The 20,564-nt window shown below is 36.9% G+C and overlaps 2 protein-coding genes and 1 long non-coding RNA gene across 3 annotated transcripts in view; 1 reads left to right on the top strand and 2 right to left on the bottom strand.

The window, feature by feature from the left end:
- The window catches only part of LOC583644 (molybdenum cofactor sulfurase), an 11,718-nt gene extending 6,323 nt beyond the window's left edge, over nt 1–5,395 (top strand). Inside the window, exons 9-14 of the mRNA XM_030999946.1 lie at nt 644–806; nt 1,430–1,517; nt 2,423–2,547; nt 3,541–3,785; nt 4,597–4,701; nt 5,159–5,395. Of these exons, the coding sequence (XP_030855806.1) occupies nt 644–806; nt 1,430–1,517; nt 2,423–2,547; nt 3,541–3,785; nt 4,597–4,701; nt 5,159–5,275 (843 nt within the window). The 3' untranslated portion in view covers nt 5,276–5,395. The remainder of the gene's footprint in view (nt 1–643; nt 807–1,429; nt 1,518–2,422; nt 2,548–3,540; nt 3,786–4,596; nt 4,702–5,158) is intronic.
- A 2,111-nt stretch (nt 5,396–7,506) lies between these two features.
- LOC115919307 (zinc finger protein 830-like) lies at nt 7,507–12,011 on the bottom strand. Its single transcript, XM_030972763.1, has 6 exons — nt 11,850–12,011; nt 11,076–11,160; nt 9,886–9,946; nt 9,462–9,539; nt 8,492–8,568; nt 7,507–7,855 (listed from the first exon to the last, which is right to left on the bottom strand). The coding sequence occupies exons 3-6, from the start codon at nt 9,937–9,939 to the stop codon at nt 7,690–7,692; spliced, it is 375 nt and encodes a 124-aa protein (XP_030828623.1). The 5' UTR covers nt 9,940–9,946; nt 11,076–11,160; nt 11,850–12,011; the 3' UTR covers nt 7,507–7,689.
- An 860-nt stretch (nt 12,012–12,871) lies between these two features.
- Nucleotides 12,872–15,820, bottom strand: LOC115919306. Its single transcript, XR_004061791.1, has 3 exons — nt 15,654–15,820; nt 14,383–14,551; nt 12,872–12,937 (listed from the first exon to the last, which is right to left on the bottom strand). It is a non-coding gene; the product is annotated as an uncharacterized LOC115919306 (long non-coding RNA).
- Between the last annotated feature and the right edge of the window lie 4,744 nt (nt 15,821–20,564).

The following is a 20,564-nucleotide window of genomic DNA, read 5'->3' as shown; positions in this document are numbered from 1 at the left end:
TTGTTGTTTTTTTTTTCCGGGGGGGGGGGGGGGGGGGGAGGGGTGGCGTGTACTTCTTTGAGGAGTTAATTGATTCATAAAAATGTTTGTGAACATACATGCATGATTACTATCCTTTAACTTGTACTATATTTCACTGCTTTTGGTATATTCAAGTTATCAGATAAGAAGTGTAAAGTATCCTCCTTTTTGATGTTTTTGATTAGTTACTTTATTCTACATTTATTCTTTTGTCATGTGTAAATTTGAAATGTTTGTTTGTTATATATTTGTAAAAAAGCAAAAGAAAATCAAACAGAAATAAATAAATCAAAATCAAATCAAATCAAATTATATGTACACATTGTGTTTGTTAAATATAGTTGTTTTGTAATAATTTTTTCCTTTAGTAATTCAAATTTTCATCTTTAGTTTCACCATTTATCAAAATGTCTGCAAGTGAAAAGATTTATCTAGAAAAAAAAAATCATTTTAGACTGGTATACATTCCAATAACATGCTGAAGCTTGGCATGATTAATTTGATATGATATTGTCAAAATAAAGTCAGCAGCACTCAAAAAGCAACCATATAATCATATCAATTGCAAAGAATTAAACTAAATAATAAGTGAAATTGTTGAATTTTGCTTTTGTTTTACCAGGTTTCTGAATGGGAGTTGAGTGAAGCAGGTCTCATGTATGATAGACGATGGATGATAGTCAACGATGGTGGTGTGTATATGTCTCAGAAACGCATCCCTCATCTTTGCCTCATAAAGCCGTCCATAGACCTGGACAACAAACGTCTCATGTTAGCGTATAAAGGTAAAGCAAAAGTAGAAGATTGCAAAGATTTGTCTGTACAAGCTGTTTTAAAGTAATGTCAAGAATGATATGTGTGTTATTTTAAATTTATTTTCAAATAGTAAATGAAGGCTCTGTGATCAGTAACGTCCGACATATATATATATATATATATGAAACTAGAGAAACCATGATAAAAATGTAAAATCTAATTTACAAAATGTCACTTTAAGGTTATATAAGTCGCATTGTTCTATGTAATCTACCAAAGTATGGTTTATTTAACAAAATATTTGTCACAGATTGTACAACACAAATAGCGTTAGTTGACGTAATAAACAACAGATATTTTTCAATGCAAATGCTAATGACTTTGTAAAGACAATTATCTCTCTCTTGCTTTTCATAGTCGATAAAAGTCGATAAAGAGAGCTGTTTTATTTGCATCTGGAAACAACAATTACCCTTTGATGGCTTTTGACGACCATGTTTGGTATCGTTCATCGTTCATGTCATATACATCATCTACCGAACCTGTGTCTCAAGGTCCATTTTGTTGTCACCCCAACAGCCTTCAAGCTATGGGATATAGAAAGATAGATAGATAGACTGAGACTTTTTCCTTTCATTTCTACTTTGTGCAGATAAGCAACCTTTCATATTGCCGCTGGACATCTCCAGGTCTCACATCAATGAAAGATCCCTTAGTCAAGGCAAGGTGTGTGGTGATAGGTAAGAGTGAATGTGAACAGAGGGTGTGTGTTCAGACTCGTGTGTGATAAGAAACTGTGTTCATACAATTGACCCTACCGCAAATATGATGTTCAACAGCAGGTGGCGACCTTCCTTCTACACTGCACAGGTCAGCACATGCGCTGATACGATACTGGGGAAGACGAGAAGACAAAGTTTCTTCCGGCTTCCCGCATAGAGAATGTACAGCAGTGCCAACTAATTCCTTATTTTACTAAACTGTTGTTCAGGTTTCATGAACTCCCCCAATGATTTGATGAGATCTATGTAGGCACCATCATAATCTGTTACTAATAATTAATTGGTTCTGACACTATGATTTCTACCTGACTTTTCAGTTCTCCACCCATTGTATTTGTATGGGAACTTTGCCAAATATACCCATGGCCAGTGCGTCCCTCTTTGGCCAAATACTGTAGTTACGGTAGCCAGAATTGCTTGATGTACTTAAAGTGTCAAAAGCTTTGCATTACAAAGTCTACATGACCACATACACTTAATTATCAGCATTTTCACCATAAGGGGAATCCCTTTCTATTGATATTGCAAGCCAAGGAGGTAATGAAAAGTAAGCAGAGAGACTCAATTTAGATATTATTGGGATTGGAAAACTGAGGAAGTTCTAACTTTTCTATGTACCACTATAAAAGCCACCTCCATTTCTATGACTCTCCGCACTTAAATAACGAAAAGGTATGGTCATATTCATTAAATAACAACATGGTGTTGTTACACAGGAAAAATATTCCCGATGTAATATTTCCTTTAGTTTTAATGACTTTTTAAATTTTGTTTATGAATTATTGCTTGTACAGTGTCCTCATGGCTTGGATTCTAGCATTGGTCCTGTGTGTGAATGTTTGTTTCTGTTCCTGTCCTAACAGAGTAAATACAATTGATTGTGGAGATGAGGTTGCAGCGTGGCTTACAGAGGTCATAGGTCAACGTTGTCGTCTGCAGCAGCAGGATCCAGAATACCACAGAGCGAGTAAACTCAACAGAAATATAGGTAATTGTAGCCAAGTCTTTAATCTGACATGACTTTTCTTCTTGAAAAACGAACATGAAGTTGTTCAAGATTAAATTGAGGAGGATAAATGTCTTTTCACTTCTTTAGATATCAAAGATTTGTTTGAATAACCAAAAGCGAGAATATGAGATAGAGGAGAACTTGAGAAAGAAATACAAGGGGATGAGAGAATGGGTATGCACATTCAATTTATACATCAACATACATGTATTTATGACTACGGTAGCCATAATTGATTGATTTTTAATGTGTCATCCATATTAGGATTCAGTTCAGCTTCGACCATCGGTACTGATCAAAATTAAATCACTTGATAGAGAGCATTGTTAATTCATGGTAAAGTAACCTTCAACAGTCACTAGAACCAGATCAGCAATGAGCCCACAAGTTTTTAGCGTTTAGTGAATGTCTCAAATTGTCTCGTCGGTAATGATCACAATTAATAATAAAATTGAGTTCTGGTCATGTTAGCATTGTGAAAAAAACGGTATGGAATCTATCAGAACAGGTTCATCATCTAGTATATAAGTATTTGTGTGTATTGCAAGGTTCTGGAATCATCAAAATGATAAGAAATTTGGCCAAATCTTGGCAAAGTTACAAGCCCTGTACACAGAATGATGTATATATATATAGGACTACACGAGCACATGGCGAAAAAAACCTACCCCCGATTTTTACGATGTTTCATGTCCTGTTTAGAATATGAAGGCATTTGAAAAGCCATGCTTTTCAGGGAACATGTTTAATCAAGATGTTCTTCCACCCTTGCATAATAACAATGATAACGCCCACAAATTATTGTTTACCTCTTCCCAGAACTCAACCTTCTCTTTGATTCACTTGTTGGAGCATTGTTAATTGACAGTAAAGTAACCTGCAACTGTCCTAATAGCCAGATTGGCAATGAACCTACTAGCTTTAGAGCATTTATATTAGTGAATATCTCAATTGTTTCATTGTGTTACACAGCCAAGAGAGCATCAAACTGCTCCCTCTCCCTCGCCAACCAATCTCAGTACCTCTTAGTGACCGCATCTTCTTCAGCCTCCCTGCTATCAGCAGTCAAACAGTCCTCCCATCAGGAGAGTAACGGTAATCAGCTGTCCATGGACGACATGGTATCACGATTCAGGTCGAACCTTGTGGTAGAGGGATGCGGGGCTTTCGATGAGGAATCGTGGAGCAAGATAGCCATTGGAGGTCAAGAGTTTGAGGTAGGAGGATATTATATATCGTCCTTGTTTTCACGAAGTGACGGTAGTGAGGAAAATCGTCACGCAAAGTGAATGCAATTTTTTTTCACTACCGTCACTTCGTGAAAACAGCGACAATATATGCATCACTTTTTATTGTTGTTTTAGGGATATTATTCAAGATACATTAATCTTGATCTATTTAAGGAGACACAAACAAACGAAGGGCTATCGTGAGTTCTGCCATATCATCCTGGTAGCAACCGGTTTACAAACATGTCCAAATTGTGTGAATTCTGTGTAAAGAAAGATTGTTCTAAAGCTTGCTTGAGGTTTTCCCTGGCATATCAACATGTAATGCATGGTTCATTCATTAATAACAGGTTAATGGAATACCCTCCTCTCCAGGTTTCCAGGTAAAAAACATCCATAAATTTAAATGTAATTCAGCAAACCTGTCTATAGCGACCGCCCAAGGGAAACACAAAAAGTTGTCTTTGTAGACAGGTTTCAATGAGAAACCATTTTCATGGGAAACTAAAAATGTGGTTTTTGTAGACAGGTGTTCACTAAAGCAGGCTTGACTGTAGTCAACCAGTCTATTATCCCAATTTCAGGATAGTTTGGGTTTGCCATTTCAGAATCTTCATTCCAGTTGTTTTAAATAAAACTGAAATGCATTTCACCCTGCAAATACTTGATCATGTCCCTGTTAGTACTTGTATGCAGGGCTCACCAGGTTTGCATGTGAACATCTATTGTTTCCATTTATTTTTTTGATTGCAGACCAACTAATAACAGGTAGTTTCCAAATTTCTCCTTGATTATGTAGGTCAAAGGTTGCTGTAATCGTTGTCAAATGATCTGTATCAACCAGGATACAGCTGAGAAGGGCACCGAGCCTCTGTATACGCTATCAGCCGTCAGGAGCAAAAAGGTGAGGTCTACTTCATATTTTTTGTTTGAACTGATATTATGGACTTGTGTTTGTTTGAATAGATTTCAGAAAATAGTCAGAAATAGTACATCCAAATGGGACATATTTTTAATATTGCCAGTCAAGACCACCAATATTTGTGAAGTGATTTGGGTTGTTGTTAGGTTCTTTGTGTTTGGCTTTGTGTGACAGGACATCCAAAGAATATTTTCTTTCTTCGCTTTATTTTAGATATAATGTAACTTAAAAAGAAGAAGATAATGACAGTTCATGAAATGGAAATGCTTCATTTAATTGATAATCTCCACTCTCCTTGAAATATTCTTTTGTGTAGTTTACTTGATTTATGCCATTTTCTATCCTTTTTAATTCTGATTTATCATGGTTTTTATCCTTCAAGTTTCTTATTATTTCTACAAATTATTAAAAGAATTTGTTGTACCAATCATTATTGCAGATTTTCTTTGGAGTCCACCTCATGAATGGTGCTAATCTTAAAGAAGGGGTCAAAGTGAGGAAAGGTGATGTGGTGAGGGTGCTAGCGAGATGTACTTCATCAGAGACTACTGTATGATGTAAAGATATATGTCAAATTGTGCTATAAATCTGTAAAAAAAGAAAAGTAAATAGTAAGCAAAATAACTACCGTTGGTGAAGGTGATGGGACAAACTATCACTTCCGAGGCGATCTAGATGTAGCTATCTTTCCAAAGCAAAGCTGAGGAAAGATAGCGTATACATTTAGATCGCCGAGGAAATGATAGTTTGCCATTGCCTGAAACCAAAAGGTGATTATTTGCTTTATATTTCACATCGGAAACATTGCACTTCTTCCGTCACTTTAGACCAACAAGTCATCGATTAACAGCTAGCAAACGGTGTACGATACGTATAGTGCATGGTGTGACCATATAGTTCGCGCGTGACCAAAGTTCGCGTACTAACACTAAAAGCGCTTAAAGAGGAAAGCATATGCAGTGTAGCCTATACAATTAAAGTGCGTTGCCCTGTGTGGATAGGACTTCTATCTTTAGTGAAAGTGCGTTGCCCTGTGTAGATAGTACTACTATCTACACAGTGTAACAAACGTTTTGCTTCTACCAGCAATGATGGGCGAACTATCTTTCATCACGTGATTTACTTTTGACCAATCGTAGAGCAAGATTCTTAGTATGTGGAATATAATGCTACTTAAACAAGATAAACTGTGTGTATATATGTCTCACTAGTATGTGCATTAGAAGGTATCGGAAGGAATTAAAAGGCTTTATTCTATTTTACTACATTTCAAAGAGACTAGTTCAATTGTGTTTTTAGAGGCTTATGTTTTGGTGTAATACGTGACTAGTATCACTCACGAGAGGGAACACACAGGACCTCTTTATAACCCACAAAATCTATACAATGTACAGCATTGTGAAAAGGAAAAAATGGCCCATATTACTTTTTTTGTGTACCATATTTTTATTGCAAAGGCATTATTTTATGACTTAGGCAAAATTAAATCTGGACATCCATTATTAGAGTAAACCTTCACCTTTAATCAACAAATTTAATAGCCAAGTAAAAATATGGTGCCTGTTAAAAATGATGTTAGATGTATTTGATTGTGCAATATATTATTCAGCCAGTACTCTGTATATATATATATAACTTTAACTTTGTTTTGAGATTGATCATTGATGTTATGTCACATTGCAAGATACATTTAATGTATAATTCAGGAAAAGATGCCATTATATATTTGAAATATTTAATGTCAGACAAATTGTGTAATAAACTTGTTTTGTATTGTTTGCATTTATCAAACTCTTCAATAAGGAACAGAATACACATTTATGATTTATTTTTATATAAAATATTTAATCATGTCGGACTTCAATGTATTTTATACAGAGATGTTGACATGACACTGCTCAAATCTACAGCCTATATCAAAAAGAATCTAAATGACAAAAGTATCAGGTTAGCTAGTGAAAGTTTTGTGTAATTGCCTGTGCATCAGAACAATGATTTGATAGTCTGAGTTTAATGTATTACCATTGAGAAGTATTATTACCTAGGTGATGAGTGTAAGAAGAGAATATCAGACCTTTGAATGGATAGTACAAAATTTTACTAACTTTTTACTTTAGAAATTTCATGTCTTTGCCAAATAGACAAAACATGGCACAAACTTGCCAAAATAACCTATTACATGTAATAAATCATTTTGCAAAACAATTTTCTCACTCTTCATGTTGTTTTTATCATCTTTTCCCTTAAAATTTTGAAATACATTTGTTGTTCCATTTCAACTTACAAGTCTGAAAAAGTTCATCTACCATCAATTATACAAATAAATTTGTTCTAAAGATGACTGGCACGGTAAAAGGGCAAAAAGGGCTAATACGAGGTTGTTTGCTCATGTTGATGTATCTGTCGAGCTCTCGGGTTGAGATCTTTGCCTAGCTGTCAGTCAGATTTTTATGTGGAGCACACTTCTCACATGAAAATTTCATGAACTTCGTTAGAAGTATCAGTAACCTCAACAATATGGAGACATAACGTGTTCACCAAAAGATAACATAAACTTATACGAAGTAAGAGTGTTGCCTTGGTCATGAGTCCTTTGTGTAGATGTTTCACACACGTTATAGTATTCCTTTTAAAGGCCGTCTGTACTAGTTTGGCTAGGAGAGATAAGACCACCCAGGGTGTTCACTGACAGGTGGTTATCTCATCAACTCGGCTCTCAATTAACATACGAAAAAGAGGATAATGGGGGACCAATGGTCACCGATTAGGCACTGTTTTCTATATAGAGGGAGCAAGTAGCTACAAGCAGTACAGTGGGGCTTAAGAGTGTTGATATGACCTCTGCTTGACCATCAATGCAGTGTTCATAACATAGCCAGTTTTGTATTCCTCTGCAAGACTGCAAAGTAAGACATTTCAATGCTCACAACATTGTTCCTTGGAATAATCACAAGAGAAGTCTCAAAAGACTCATTTATACGCCCCTTTCGATCTCCAATTTAAGAATTCATCAAACTCTGCCTCATCTCCGCTCTCGTTGAGTTCGTTCTCATCCTGTTTTCTCTCTCTGTCTTCAGCCTTTGATTTCAGCTCGTCCTTCTTGTCCCATAGTGTCTCCACTTTGGCGAAACATTGACTGCAAAAGAATAGTATGTAGAAGGCATAAATCAGTCGTCACTTGTCTATCATTCTGTCGTGTATACAACATCGGAAAATAGATGGACAGTAATAGAATAAGAAAAAATCCTTTGTATTTTTATTTTGACGTTTTTTTTTAAATTTTATTTTTACGGCACTAAAATATCATAGTAAGAATATAACTGCCATGAAGCTAAATTTTAAGTAAACTAGTAACTTTTGTACCATTCCTTAGTTCGACATTTTGTGACAAGTAAAATGGCTATGCCATCCACGTCAGATTCCCAAATTATGTTTTTGTGGCTTTGTTGTAAGCATTCCATTGTCGTTGTTATACCTTAGTCGGTAGCTAGTGAAAAAAGTGAATGTAGTATGAGTTGGGACCTTGAATTTGTAAAGGAAAAAACCTGTGCATTGGGTAGTATAGTAACGAAAGAGGTCCTAAAGAGGTGAGTGGAGGTGAGTGCAAGAGAAAAGAGAGAGGGAGAGAGATCGAGACACAGAGAGACAGAGAGAGAGAGATGGACAAAGAGAGAGACAGATGGAGGGAAACGCAATAACCTGGATGACAAATTAATAATTCATCAATCAAAAATTTGTTATGGCACATGTTCCTAAGTATGATAAGACTTACATTTGTTCATCTATCTCATCAATGTTTCTTTCTGTCTGTGCTGCCTCATCGTCTTCCTCTGCTAGATTTTCTGACACCTTTAAAAAAAGGAGAACAAATAGTTTCAAAATGATTTTAAATAATAATAATAATAATAATACTCAGTTTTTATATAGTGCTTATTAGAATCACTAAGCACTTCCAAACTTGGAGATTATTACCCCGGCTTTAGCTGTGCTGCCATTGTGGCGTTCTAGCATTTCAAATAATTAATTCCTGCCAGGTACCCATTTACTTAACCTGGGTTGAGTGTGGCAAATGTAGATCAATGTCTTGCCAAAAGACATTAGTGCCACGGCGTCTCGAACCGCTGACCTTAAACTGGTGATGCCAATAATGACAAATATTACCTTCATCCGGTTGTGCTGCTGATGATATGATAAATTGTGATAAAAGGTGAACTTGGGGATGATGATGGTGGTGGTAAATTGGTATTACAGCGACTTGGTAACATTGCCTCAGATTCTGTAACAAAATCCTGGATTTAGCTTGTGCTGCAATCATAATTATAAACCTTTAGGTCAGTCACTGAGTCAGGAAACCCATGACATTTACATGCCGATCGCCTGTCTGATCATCAAGATATTTATGATTGCAAATCAAAATTTCTTTTGTCGTTTTCCTAACGGTTTTTATAACGCTACAGTCTTTTGGGGGAAATAAGTATGGTAAATTCAATCACTAAAAGATTTTTACATTATTGAGGCACTTCATGATTATTTTAAAGCCAATTTTTTTAAGGGGTTCAATATTACACCATATCACAGACACTGATGACACATAGGGCCATGCACTTCAGATTTAACATTGTTAAACGATGCCTTTAATGTAATGACAGGGATGATCATGGCAATTGTTGCGAAGATGGTGATGATGATGATGATGATGGTGATGATGATGATGATGTTTTTCAGACAAACATAAAACTGACCTGCTGCTGTGTTTGCATCTCTTTCTGGAATTTCTCCCATTCCTCTTCCATTGTGTTCCTCACTTCTACATTCCGTACCTAGGAATTACAACAAAAAAATAGTTTATCACACCATTGCACACTATGAAAATATTAAGATGATGAAAAAGACATTCTTTACTTTGGAAAGAGCAAAGAAAGTAGAAGTTTCATTAGCTAGATGTAATTTACTAATAAAGTTTGACAAATTAGAATTTTTTAAAGCTGAATTCAAATGATGAGTTCATGTAGTATATTATCCGCCCACCAAGATTTATTAATGTCCCTGGAAACTCCCACCTCATATCTAGTCTTTTAATTTTTCATGATATACTTTGAGAGAAATCATTTAAAATACAATGAATTTCATAATCTCTACTCAGGAAGAATGACTGAAATTCTTTACCTTCGCATCCTTCACAGGATCATCAAAGAAGCCTTCTGGAAGAACCTCTGCCATCGGCTTACTGGAGACGGACAAAACGAGAGAGCAAAGAATAAAACCTGATTAATACTTTAACCTGGATCAATATTACAAGAATATTATAATCCATTATTAAATGGTAAAATAACAAAAGTATGATAATCTAGTAAATCTACTCTTTACCCCTAAGGTACAGAATTATATGAAATACATGAATGGAAAGCATAATGTCTTCTGAAAAAAGAATAAAACCTCATTAATTCTTTTAATTCTTGATCAATATTACATTGAAGAATATTTCAATCCAACATAAAAGGTATAATAACAAAAGTACAATTAGGCTGGCTGTACTAGTTTGGCGGGAGGGATTAGACCACACAGCGTGGTTAAAGACAGGTGGCTATCTCATCAACTCAGCTCTCAATTAACATAAGCAAAAGAGAGTCATGGGGGACCAATAGTCACCTATTAGGCATTGTTTTCTATATAGAGGGAGCAAGTAGCTACAAGTAGGACAGTGGGGCTTTAAGGTACAGAATTAGTTAAAATACACGCATGAAAAGCATGTTTTCTGAGGTAGGTATGAAATAGTTTGTAAAGTTTAAAATACGCATAACCTCAGTGGAACCGCAGTACAAAGAGCTCTGATATAATGAGGTATCTGTTATAACAAGGTGATTTTGCTGGTTCCAACTCTTTATGTTTTTTTGTTTTTTTTTACCCCGATATAAAAGATTCCTGATATAACAAGGTAATTTCCTTGGTCCAAACATAATCATTTATTACATAGTAGAGGTGTTGTGGTCGAGTGGATAAGTCACCGGACTGTCGATCACAAGGTCCGCGGTTCGAGTCCCGCCACGGCACCAATGTCCTTTGGCAAGACATTGATCTACATTTGCCACACTCAACCCAGGTGAGGTAAATGAGGGAAATGCACTGTACGCTGATAAGGCTGCCGGAGCTAAAGCTAGGGTAATATATTTTAAAGCTCTTTGGAAGCACATAGAGATGTTATTTCATAACGTATTATGCGCTATACAAGAACTGAACTATTATTATTATTATTATAACGAGTATCCACTGTACTACAGTTTCATTGTATTGATTGGCAGGTTGGAATCACACTATGCATTAGAGGACTGCCTTTTATAAGGTAGGATTTTACTCACTTGGCCTGATCTTGGTCTTCTTTACCATCTGTACCTGAAGGTTCCCCTGCTACATTATTTGATGAAGCACCGCTGTCAAAAAAGTCTGCAAATGAAATTTTTAGAAACTGAACGTTAATGATGGAAGATTTTTCTGATACAATACAAGACAGCACAAAACAATTTCTATAATCAGCATTTCACTTGATAAACTTGCCATAAAGCAATAAAAACAATTATAACGGTAAAGCCCATATCTTAACTCAACACGAGTAATATCGCAGCACCAATATTTAACGTCATCTCTTGTTAGATTCAGTGTCTGATATTATTTATTTTGAGTGCAAATGTACCATGCTTTAGTCTCATTGAAGTATGATAATTGAAAACAATATGAAATATCATTTAATGTTTTGAGACTAGACTTAAAGTTATAGACCAGTTTTGGAAACGCCCCCTCTCAAAAAATGAAATAGAAGCTCTTATAACCAATCATGTGAAAGAATATGTTTTTACTAATACGTGATGATACAAATTTTGCCGGAAAACCGCCTACTAATTGATATATTTGGTAAGTCATCATATCAATCCGGCCTGGATAGATATTGCGAATGCGCTTCAACATTAAACAATTAGGCATAAATTTCTGTTTTTTTTGCGAATTTAGGTTGAAGTATTGCCATCTAAACCTCTGAAGGCAACATTTAAACAATATTGAATGGATATTTTGCACCCAAAACCGTTGAACCGCAATTTTACCACTTCCCGTCTATATCTTTAAGTAGCACTTTATACCTGCTGGAAGCCCTGATGCGATGGCATCATTTGACCTGCTCTTGACCTGTGATGATGAAGTACTAGATGTTGCTGTCCTTGGTGTGGATGATGTGCCTTTACCATTGTCAAAGAAATCTGCTGGAAGTCTGTAAAGATGGATGTATAATAATAATAATAATAATAACCTAGGCTTCTATAGCGCATTTCATCTTCGGAGAAAATAACAATGCGCTTTACAATATTAAAACAACAAAATTAAACATAACTACTACCGGTAATTCGTGAACTAAAGAAATATCAAAATAAGTAAAAGATAAACAATAATCGATCATTATAAACATCCATTACAGAGAAATGAAAGCAAATTATGTAAAAGTACAAGCAATCTAATTAAATTTTGATGAATACAATATTGCAGTTTAAATGACATTAGAAAGCGTTTTTAAACAAGTACGTTTTCAGTTGAGATTTAAAGAAAGTTACAGCATTAAAAAAAACACAGGGACAATAAAAGAGGTTCAGCTTTCATGGGCAAATAAATCACATTGTATTAACCTATATTTATAATCCTTTCACACATGTAATCAAGTGTTAGTGAGGTCATGAAGTGGGAAATATTAATTAACTTACATTTCTCTTGACAAACACATAAGAGCATGATAAAAAGACATTGATTAAAATGGGTAATACAAGTCATTTATTAAAAATTCATGTTTTCAAGAAACACACACACACAAAATTAATAAAAAAGAAAAAAGGGGTAAATATTAATCTAGAAACGGTCACCTTTCAGCTTAAAATAGGCAACATGTTCAATGATTTGTATATTGTCTTTACTATTTATGGCTGGGATCCTTGCCCCGTTAGGGACGTATCACACAAATCGAGTCTATATCTATCTAGGCCATGCCATACTCCACCAAGTTAAATTCATAGATATGTGTATTTGAGATGTCATACATTTACCGTTGGTTTTCTGCAACCAGTTTGGAAGGAAAGAGGTAAAAACAATCTTCAAGATAGCAGGATGGGCAATGAAACTTACTTGTCTTGTGTTTTTTCATTGTCTGATTCATCAGATGAGGAGTCATCATAGGGTAGACCAACTAAAAACGAAATTATGAAAAAGTAATAAAAAAAAGTATGATGTTAGTGCAGCACTACAGACAAATATTTGTGGTATTCAAGAAACAGAAACTACAATGATGCAGGGGTGATAGTGAGCACTAAAAAAAATATAGGTTTTTTGTTTTCCCCTCAACCACGCCCCCCTTGAGTAAAAAAAAAGAAGAGGATTCGCAGGGAAAAAATGGCATCTAACAACATTCCCCCCTTTTGAGTAAGAAAATGGGGGAAAAATAGGGCAAAATAGGGAAGAATAGAGAAAATAAGGGGGAATCGGGAAAATCAGGATAAAATGGGGGGAAAAAAAGAAAAAAAATCAGGAAAAAATCGGGGGAAAAAAAATTTAAAAATCAGAAAACCGATTTAAATTGGGTTTTTTTCAGGCCTGAATGATGGAAAGGTTGCATGGTTACATCAATCTCTTTAGATGGTGGTACACCTAAGCAAGCATTTCTATGAAGGTGTCATGATCTAGTAGCTAGGTCAACGAACTGTGGATCACATGGTTTGCGGTTTGTGTCCAGCCGCGGCACCAATATCCTTTGGAAAGACGTTAATGATTTACGTTTGCCACACTCGACCCAGGGGGGGGGGGGGAATGGGTACCTGGCAGAAATTAATTCCTTGGAATGCAAGAGTGCCATAAAGTAAAGCTGGGTTATTGATTGTGGAGCACCAGGAGTGTCAAGTTTGACAGACATTAGGGACTTTTAGATTCGCACGAAGACAATGGGGATTGCTACGATTGACGTCCTTTTAATGCACTGCCTTGAATGGACGTCACACGTATCAGTCCACGCAAATCTAAAAGTCCCTATTAGTGCTATACAAGAGCCCACTATTATCATTATTATTTTTATGATTATTTGTCTACTAGAAACTGATATGACATTAACATGTAGCTAATTAAATTCTTACTTATCCGTTTCTCTGAAACCTTGTGCTGAAGAGATAGGGTTCTACGTCAACCTACCAACATTTTCTGGTTAGTTCAGTAGTACAAAGAAGCCAGTACGGCTAAATAACATATCTTGTAGCTAAATCAGTGTAGCTAAATCAGTGTAGCTTAATCAGGGGTGATAGTGAGCACTAACAAAAAAGAAGGTGTTTTTTTTACCTCAACCACGCCCCCCTTGAGTAAAAAAAGAAAGAAGAGGATTTGGGGGAAAAAAATGGCATCTAACAACATTCCCCCCTTTTGTGTAAGAAAATTGGGAAAAAAAGGGGAAAATAGGGAAGAATAGGGGAGAATAGAGAAAATGAGGGTAAAAATCAGGATAAAATCTGGAAGAAAAAAAAGAAAAAAAGAAATCGGGAAGAAAAAAAAATCTGGAAAAAATCATGGGAAAAAAAATAAATCCAAAATCAGGAAACCGATTTAAATCGGGTTTTTATCAGGCCTGAGCTAAATGCAAACTGTTCTTACTTCTTGGTTTCTTCAGTATGCCCTTAACAGGTTGTGCCGTAGCGGCTGGTTCTGCTTTCCTCTTGGCAGAAGTAGTAGACTGTGATAGTGGTAGAGGGTTGCTTCTCGCAGGGTACGTACTTACTACCTTATTACCGGCTTGCTTTCCAGTCTTCAGTAGTACTACATTCTGTGAGAGACACACAATGGATTTAAGGTTCATGGATTTGTACAGATTCAGATTTAGTACACTTGTTACTTATGAAGCTATTTATTCATGAAATTTACAGACACTCTGATCATTATTGAATAAAATTTCAAGGAAGATACAAGTACAGTCAAACCTTGGTTTAGTGACCACCTGTCTACAAAGACCACAGGATTTTTGTTTCTCTTGAAAATGGTTTCTCATTGAAACATGTACTAAAGACCACCTGCCTATGGAAACCACCTTTCCTGCCTCCCTTTGGTGGTCTTTATAGACAAGTTTCACTGTACATGTAATTCTGCATTTCAAATTTTTGTGGTTTTGATACAGAATTGAGGATTTTTAAAATGCAGTTTGTTTTAAGAGCTGTCCATTTCACACCCTCATATTATGTTGATTGAGTGATTTCATATTCTCCAGGGAGAAGGGGCCGGAAAAGGAATTGGGATATAACTTAATGCATCAACCACTTAACCCACATTTGAAAAGCTTTTTTTTCCTGAAATAATATTGCAATATCATTATTTGTATTCCAAAGAGCGAATTTACCAAAACTCTGATCAGTGATCAATGAATACAAAATGAATCTTTTTATTTCTCTATCGCACTTGAATACAGAAATTCTATATCATTATCAGTCATAAAGATATTACTTCCTGACATTAAATGACATTCATAAATGTAATTATGTCTGTCATATTGTCTGTTAAATCTTTCTGTCATGATTTCGGTTCATTTCAAACCTTTCAAAAAATCATGAGAAATAATAATCAGCAGGTTAATTGGAGAGAATATATCATGAAAGAAAAAAGGGGAAGGAAAAAGGGGAAGAAAAAAGAGGAGAAGGAGAAGGAGAAGGAGAAGGAGAAGGAGAAGGAGAAGGAGAAGGAGAAGGAGAAGGAGAAGGAGGAGAAGGAGGAGAAGAAGAAGAAGCAGAAGGAGAAGAAGAAGAAGAGAAGAAGAGAAGAAGAAGAACAACAACAACCACAACAACAACAATGACAACAACAACAACAAGAGATACAAATGAGGAAGATGAAGGAGTAGGATGAGGCAATGAAGAAGTGACAAAAATATATCTTACATCTTTATGTTTTTTTCCTTGAAGATGAGCTGTCCACAGTATTTCATTCTTAACCTGCTGGTTACAAACCACACAGATCAACTGTCCTAGGTTGTTGTATGTGTGACAGAGTTAAGGAATAATTAATTCTTACACTTTAATTTAAAAATCAACAAAACTTCATGTTTGACCTTATGCGACTCTGCAACTAATGCAAGTGCACTCCAGCAAAGCATAGAGTCAAGCTAATGTGTATTGACCTCTAGTGTTGCACTACGTGCTAAGAGGCAGCAATTACACACATGAATAGTCAATACACAGTTACACACATTACACACAAATGCACACAATAAATACGATGTGGCTGATCGACAAGTTTGTCAGTAGACTCAAGATTTGAATTTTCAAATTATTCTTTCTTACATCGGTAAGTTGAGTTTTTAAAAAATTTTACTGCTATTTAGGTGTCATCAATTGTCACTATTAAAAGTTCAGATTTTGAGAGAAATCGGTGGAGTTTTGTACAGTGGTGTTTGAAATGTTGAGAATCAATAGAACAGTTTTTAATACACAGCCGGATAGTGCAAGTGTAATGTATTCAACATCTACCATATGAAGAGAGATTAGGAAAACTAACTACTTTGGAGAAAAGAAGAGAGTGAGGAGACCTACTGCAAACCTACAGCATAATGGCGCAAATCAACAAATCCAAAACCAAGAATTATTTTCAGTTTGCTAACTATGATAGAACAAGAGGCCAAGGCCATTCCACGAAGCTAGCCGAAACAAGAAGCCGCCTTGACATCAGGAAAAATTTCTATAGCCAGAAAGTTGTGAATGAATGGAACAAGCTGCCACAAACTGCAATTGATGCTCCCACACTGTGATTTTTGAAATGGGTCCCATGGGACCCCCTTTAACCCTGCCACACCACACTATCTACTGGATCTTCATCGCCACTATGGCGAGGTGGGGCCTTCAAGGTATATTCAAGGTATAATCCTTAATTTCTCTACATAGAACTCAGAATAGAGCTAGATCTAGATAAGCAGGGATAAGATTCTAGAATCTAGCACTCCAGCAAAGCATAGAGAGTCGATGCTAATGCGTATTGACCTCTATAGCTGCACTACGTGTGAATAGGCAGCATTTCAATACATGAATAGTCAATTAACTCACAACACACAAATGCACACAATCATGCCGATCTGGCTGATCGGCAAGTAGTCTATGACAGTGGTCTAGATTTACAATTTAAATTTTTAAAGTTATTCTTTCTAACATAGATACTGCTATTTAGGTGTCATAAATTGTCACTAAAGTACTGATTTTGAGTGAAATCAGTTGAGTTTTGTACAGCAGTGTTTAAAATGTTGAGAATCAATAACACAGCTTTTAATACACAGCCAGGATAGTAATGCAGCTATAGACTATGTGGAATCTAGTGGCAGTAGATCTAGACCTACTCTACTCTCTAGCTCTAGTGCAACACGATGAGAATTAACATTTCTGACAAAAACTAAACACAGAATCGTGGCAACATTTCAGGAATACCGAGATTTAATGGATTATGTTGTGCTCATGTTATGGCTCATAATGGCTGTTACAAAACCACTGCTGGAGCTGGAATAGCAATAAATTCCACTGAATTTAAAGACAAGTCAAGTGCTAACGTAATTTTAATAATATGGGACTAGATCTACATTATTTCCAATAGGATAGAATAACGGCAGAATTTCACGATGTTCTGTCTTTAATACTGTCTGTAAAGGATATTTGGCTAAGGGTGATTCGATCCTCTTGACACTGGTTTGCTTCGCAGCTTTTTTCTGCCTCATTAATTCCCGAAGATCGACCTTCTTCCTTCCACTGGGAGCTGCCATTTTGATGTATATATTTTCTGCCAATGGTCTTATGAATATGAGCGCATGCGCGGAAGTGTATATGTATTTTGGAAAGGGGTGGGGGGTGGGGTGAGATTCAATGGGGATGGGGGGTAAGAGCACATATTTTTTTTTTTTGTCCCAGAAATTGGAAAATTATGCCGACCGATATTTCGTTCAGTAGGAGGGGGAGGGGGGGGGGTCCCTTTTTGTCCCCCTCCAAAACACATTGAAGGGGGGGGGGGGTAACCCCCCCCCCCCCGCGTACGCGCCTGGGGGGTGTTGAGTAAGAAAGAAAACAAAATCGAAGTGCTCACTACCCCCCCCCCCCCCCCCCCCCACGTTGAGCAAAAAAAACAAACATACGATACAAGTACGCTGGTTCATTTTACATGTTTGGCGAGAGGTTTTTTCATAAATAAACCGGGAGCTAGATTGCGGGAGAGCGGGAGGAGCATGGTAGCGGAAGTCTCCCGCAACGAGTTGGTGGGACGGCGGGAGAATCAGCGTGGTGGCGTGAGACCCCCTCAAATGCGTGAGGGTTGACAGCCCTGTCTAACTTAGATCTAAATCTAAGCAGGGGCGGCGATTTCTTTTCATGACCTGGGGGGGGGGGGACGAAATGCGAGGGACGAGGGAGCAGTGGCGTAACGAGCAAAAACTTTTTTTTTGGGGGGGGGAGCAGAAAAAATCCGCATCACCACCACACTTACATGTAATTACACAGGCCCTGACAACGTTTTTCAAAGTGGGGAGGGGGGGGGGGGCTAAAGTATTTACGATCAGGTAGAGCAAAGCGAGCAAAGCTAGTGGAGCCAAAATTGGCATGGGGTCCAGAGGCAAAGCCCCGGCAGGGGTCAAGGGGCGGAGCCCTATGAAGCCCTATGGAGCCCGGCCCCGGAAGCTCAGGTGTTTTAGGCATAATTAAGGTCAGATGACAAGCATATCCATGGGGCAGGACCCCGGAAGTTGAGCAGTCAGATGAGCGTATTTTGATACCTTATTTGTGACATGCACTGACATGCAGGTCACTAATTGGAGTGGGGTCCAGGGGGCGGAGCCCCCAGAAGCTTGGGGTTTTAGGCATTAAATTACGATGAGATGAGCATACAGGGGCCGCCTTAGGGCCCCTGGTGGGGTCCAGGGGGCAGAGCCCCTGGAAGCCCAGGGGAAAATGCCATTTCAGCAACATTTGTAAATCATTGGTATCGAATTAGAAATAAACCATGTTTGAATTTTATTTTTGGAGGGGGAACTTCCCCCAAGCTCCCCCCCCCCCCCAATCAATACGCAAGTGCAAGGGAGCATAGTGAATGAGAGGGGTGAGTGACAGAAGGACTACCCCCTCACAGGTTTTTGAAGTTTTGGTTGTATTAAAAAATTACATTCCATAGCAAAACTACGGTATAGTATAAAAACAAGCAATATACTTTTTCCACACTTCACTTTTCTCGGTATTTACATTTTGAAGGATAAGCAACCTATACAAGGGAGCTGCTACCGAGTGAGAAGATTTTTGCGTTTTTATTTGTCTAAACGCTGCACTCTTGGGCCCTCCAGAGCCTAAAAGTGTGTTGCAGTCTTTAGTCAGTATTTGCTATACATTTTTTTTGCACTTTTTCAAATTTTGAAGGGGGACGATCCCCCCCCCCCCCCCCGGATCGCCGCCCCCTGCTATCTAGACATAGACTATATTGTAAGACTGTATTGCCGACCCGTCTTATAAACAACGGTGCATTTTTTGGAATATCAGACCACAGAGATGTGACTTGATCAATAGGTTTGTGGAACTCCCCGGGCAGGGGTCATACTTTTTAACTTGACGATCTCACAAGTAATAAACTACACTATAAAACAAACAGATTATATAACACATGAAAGTAGCTGAATTTGAAGAAATTGGTTTTATTAATGTCAACATCTTAAATTGATGCATAATGTAATGGTTTGGCACTATCATTGGTCTAATACTATATAAGAAAATTAGCATCATAAAATGAAGGGAAAAAAAGAAGCCTTACGCGCCAAAAGCAGATCATTTAGATTAATCAGTATATCAACATAATATTGCAAGATAAAATTGGGGATGGCTTAGTTAAGAATCTTGAACTTCCTGTAAACATCTTCTACATATGCTTTGACATCAACAAATCTACAGGCATTTTGTTTCCAATCAAATTGATCAAAGGTTATACTTCAATGTAGGCCTGGTCATTTGGGAGAAGGTAGCTAGCTGACACCGAATGCATAGCACAGGCGTGGATCCAGGGGGGGGGGAGCAGGCCTTGCCCCCCCCCCAAAAAAAAAAAAAAAAAAAAAATTGTGAACAGAAATTAACCTTTTTGTTTTTTGCTCAAGGGGGGGGGGGGGGGGTGTATAGTAAAAAAAAAAAAATATTGCTCACTACATCAGCTGGTACTCTACAAGTATCTCTGTGTGAAACTCCTACAGCGTTTTGTGCTAAACTTTGAGAATACATATGGTCTACTAAATGTGCATTACAATAAAAAGAACATATATTTTCCATATTGATCAAATACATGTATTGAATTTGACTTTCATTTTTCCTCTTTTATTCTTCCCTCCGACCATTTCCGGTTTAAATTCTGGATTAAACACGATCAATTTGATGCTGAAATGTAACTAACAGTGTTATAATATCACATATAAATTAATAACACAGGTATAAAGACAGAGAACAAACAATTTCATACTTCTACAGTAATATCAATTAAACAACAGCATGAGATAAGCAATAGTACTCATTTACGAGATTTAGAACATTCAAATTTAGATAAATATTTGTAACATGGAAGACTTTCAAGTATCAAAGTGTCATATATTTTTGTGCAGTCAAGAAATTCCTCTACAAGCTAGGTTTTGGACAGAGTACAGTCTGAACTGCACCCTTAAAATATTGCACAAATTGTAAACCTTGGTCTGACAATTGCATAGCATAGTACATAACATAACAAGTAAAAACAGGTACCACAAGTATAGTTTTCACCTTTAAACTTGTCATCACAACCTCTAACTGGATAGACCTATA

Source organism: Strongylocentrotus purpuratus, unplaced genomic scaffold (genome assembly GCF_000002235.5).
Source record: "Strongylocentrotus purpuratus isolate Spur 01 unplaced genomic scaffold, Spur_5.0 spur5_scaffold_6, whole genome shotgun sequence".
In the NCBI taxonomy this organism is placed as follows: domain Eukaryota; kingdom Metazoa; phylum Echinodermata; class Echinoidea; order Camarodonta; family Strongylocentrotidae; genus Strongylocentrotus; species Strongylocentrotus purpuratus.
The sequence above is the reverse complement of the archived record's forward strand: the minus strand, read 5'-3'. Positions and strand labels throughout refer to the sequence as shown.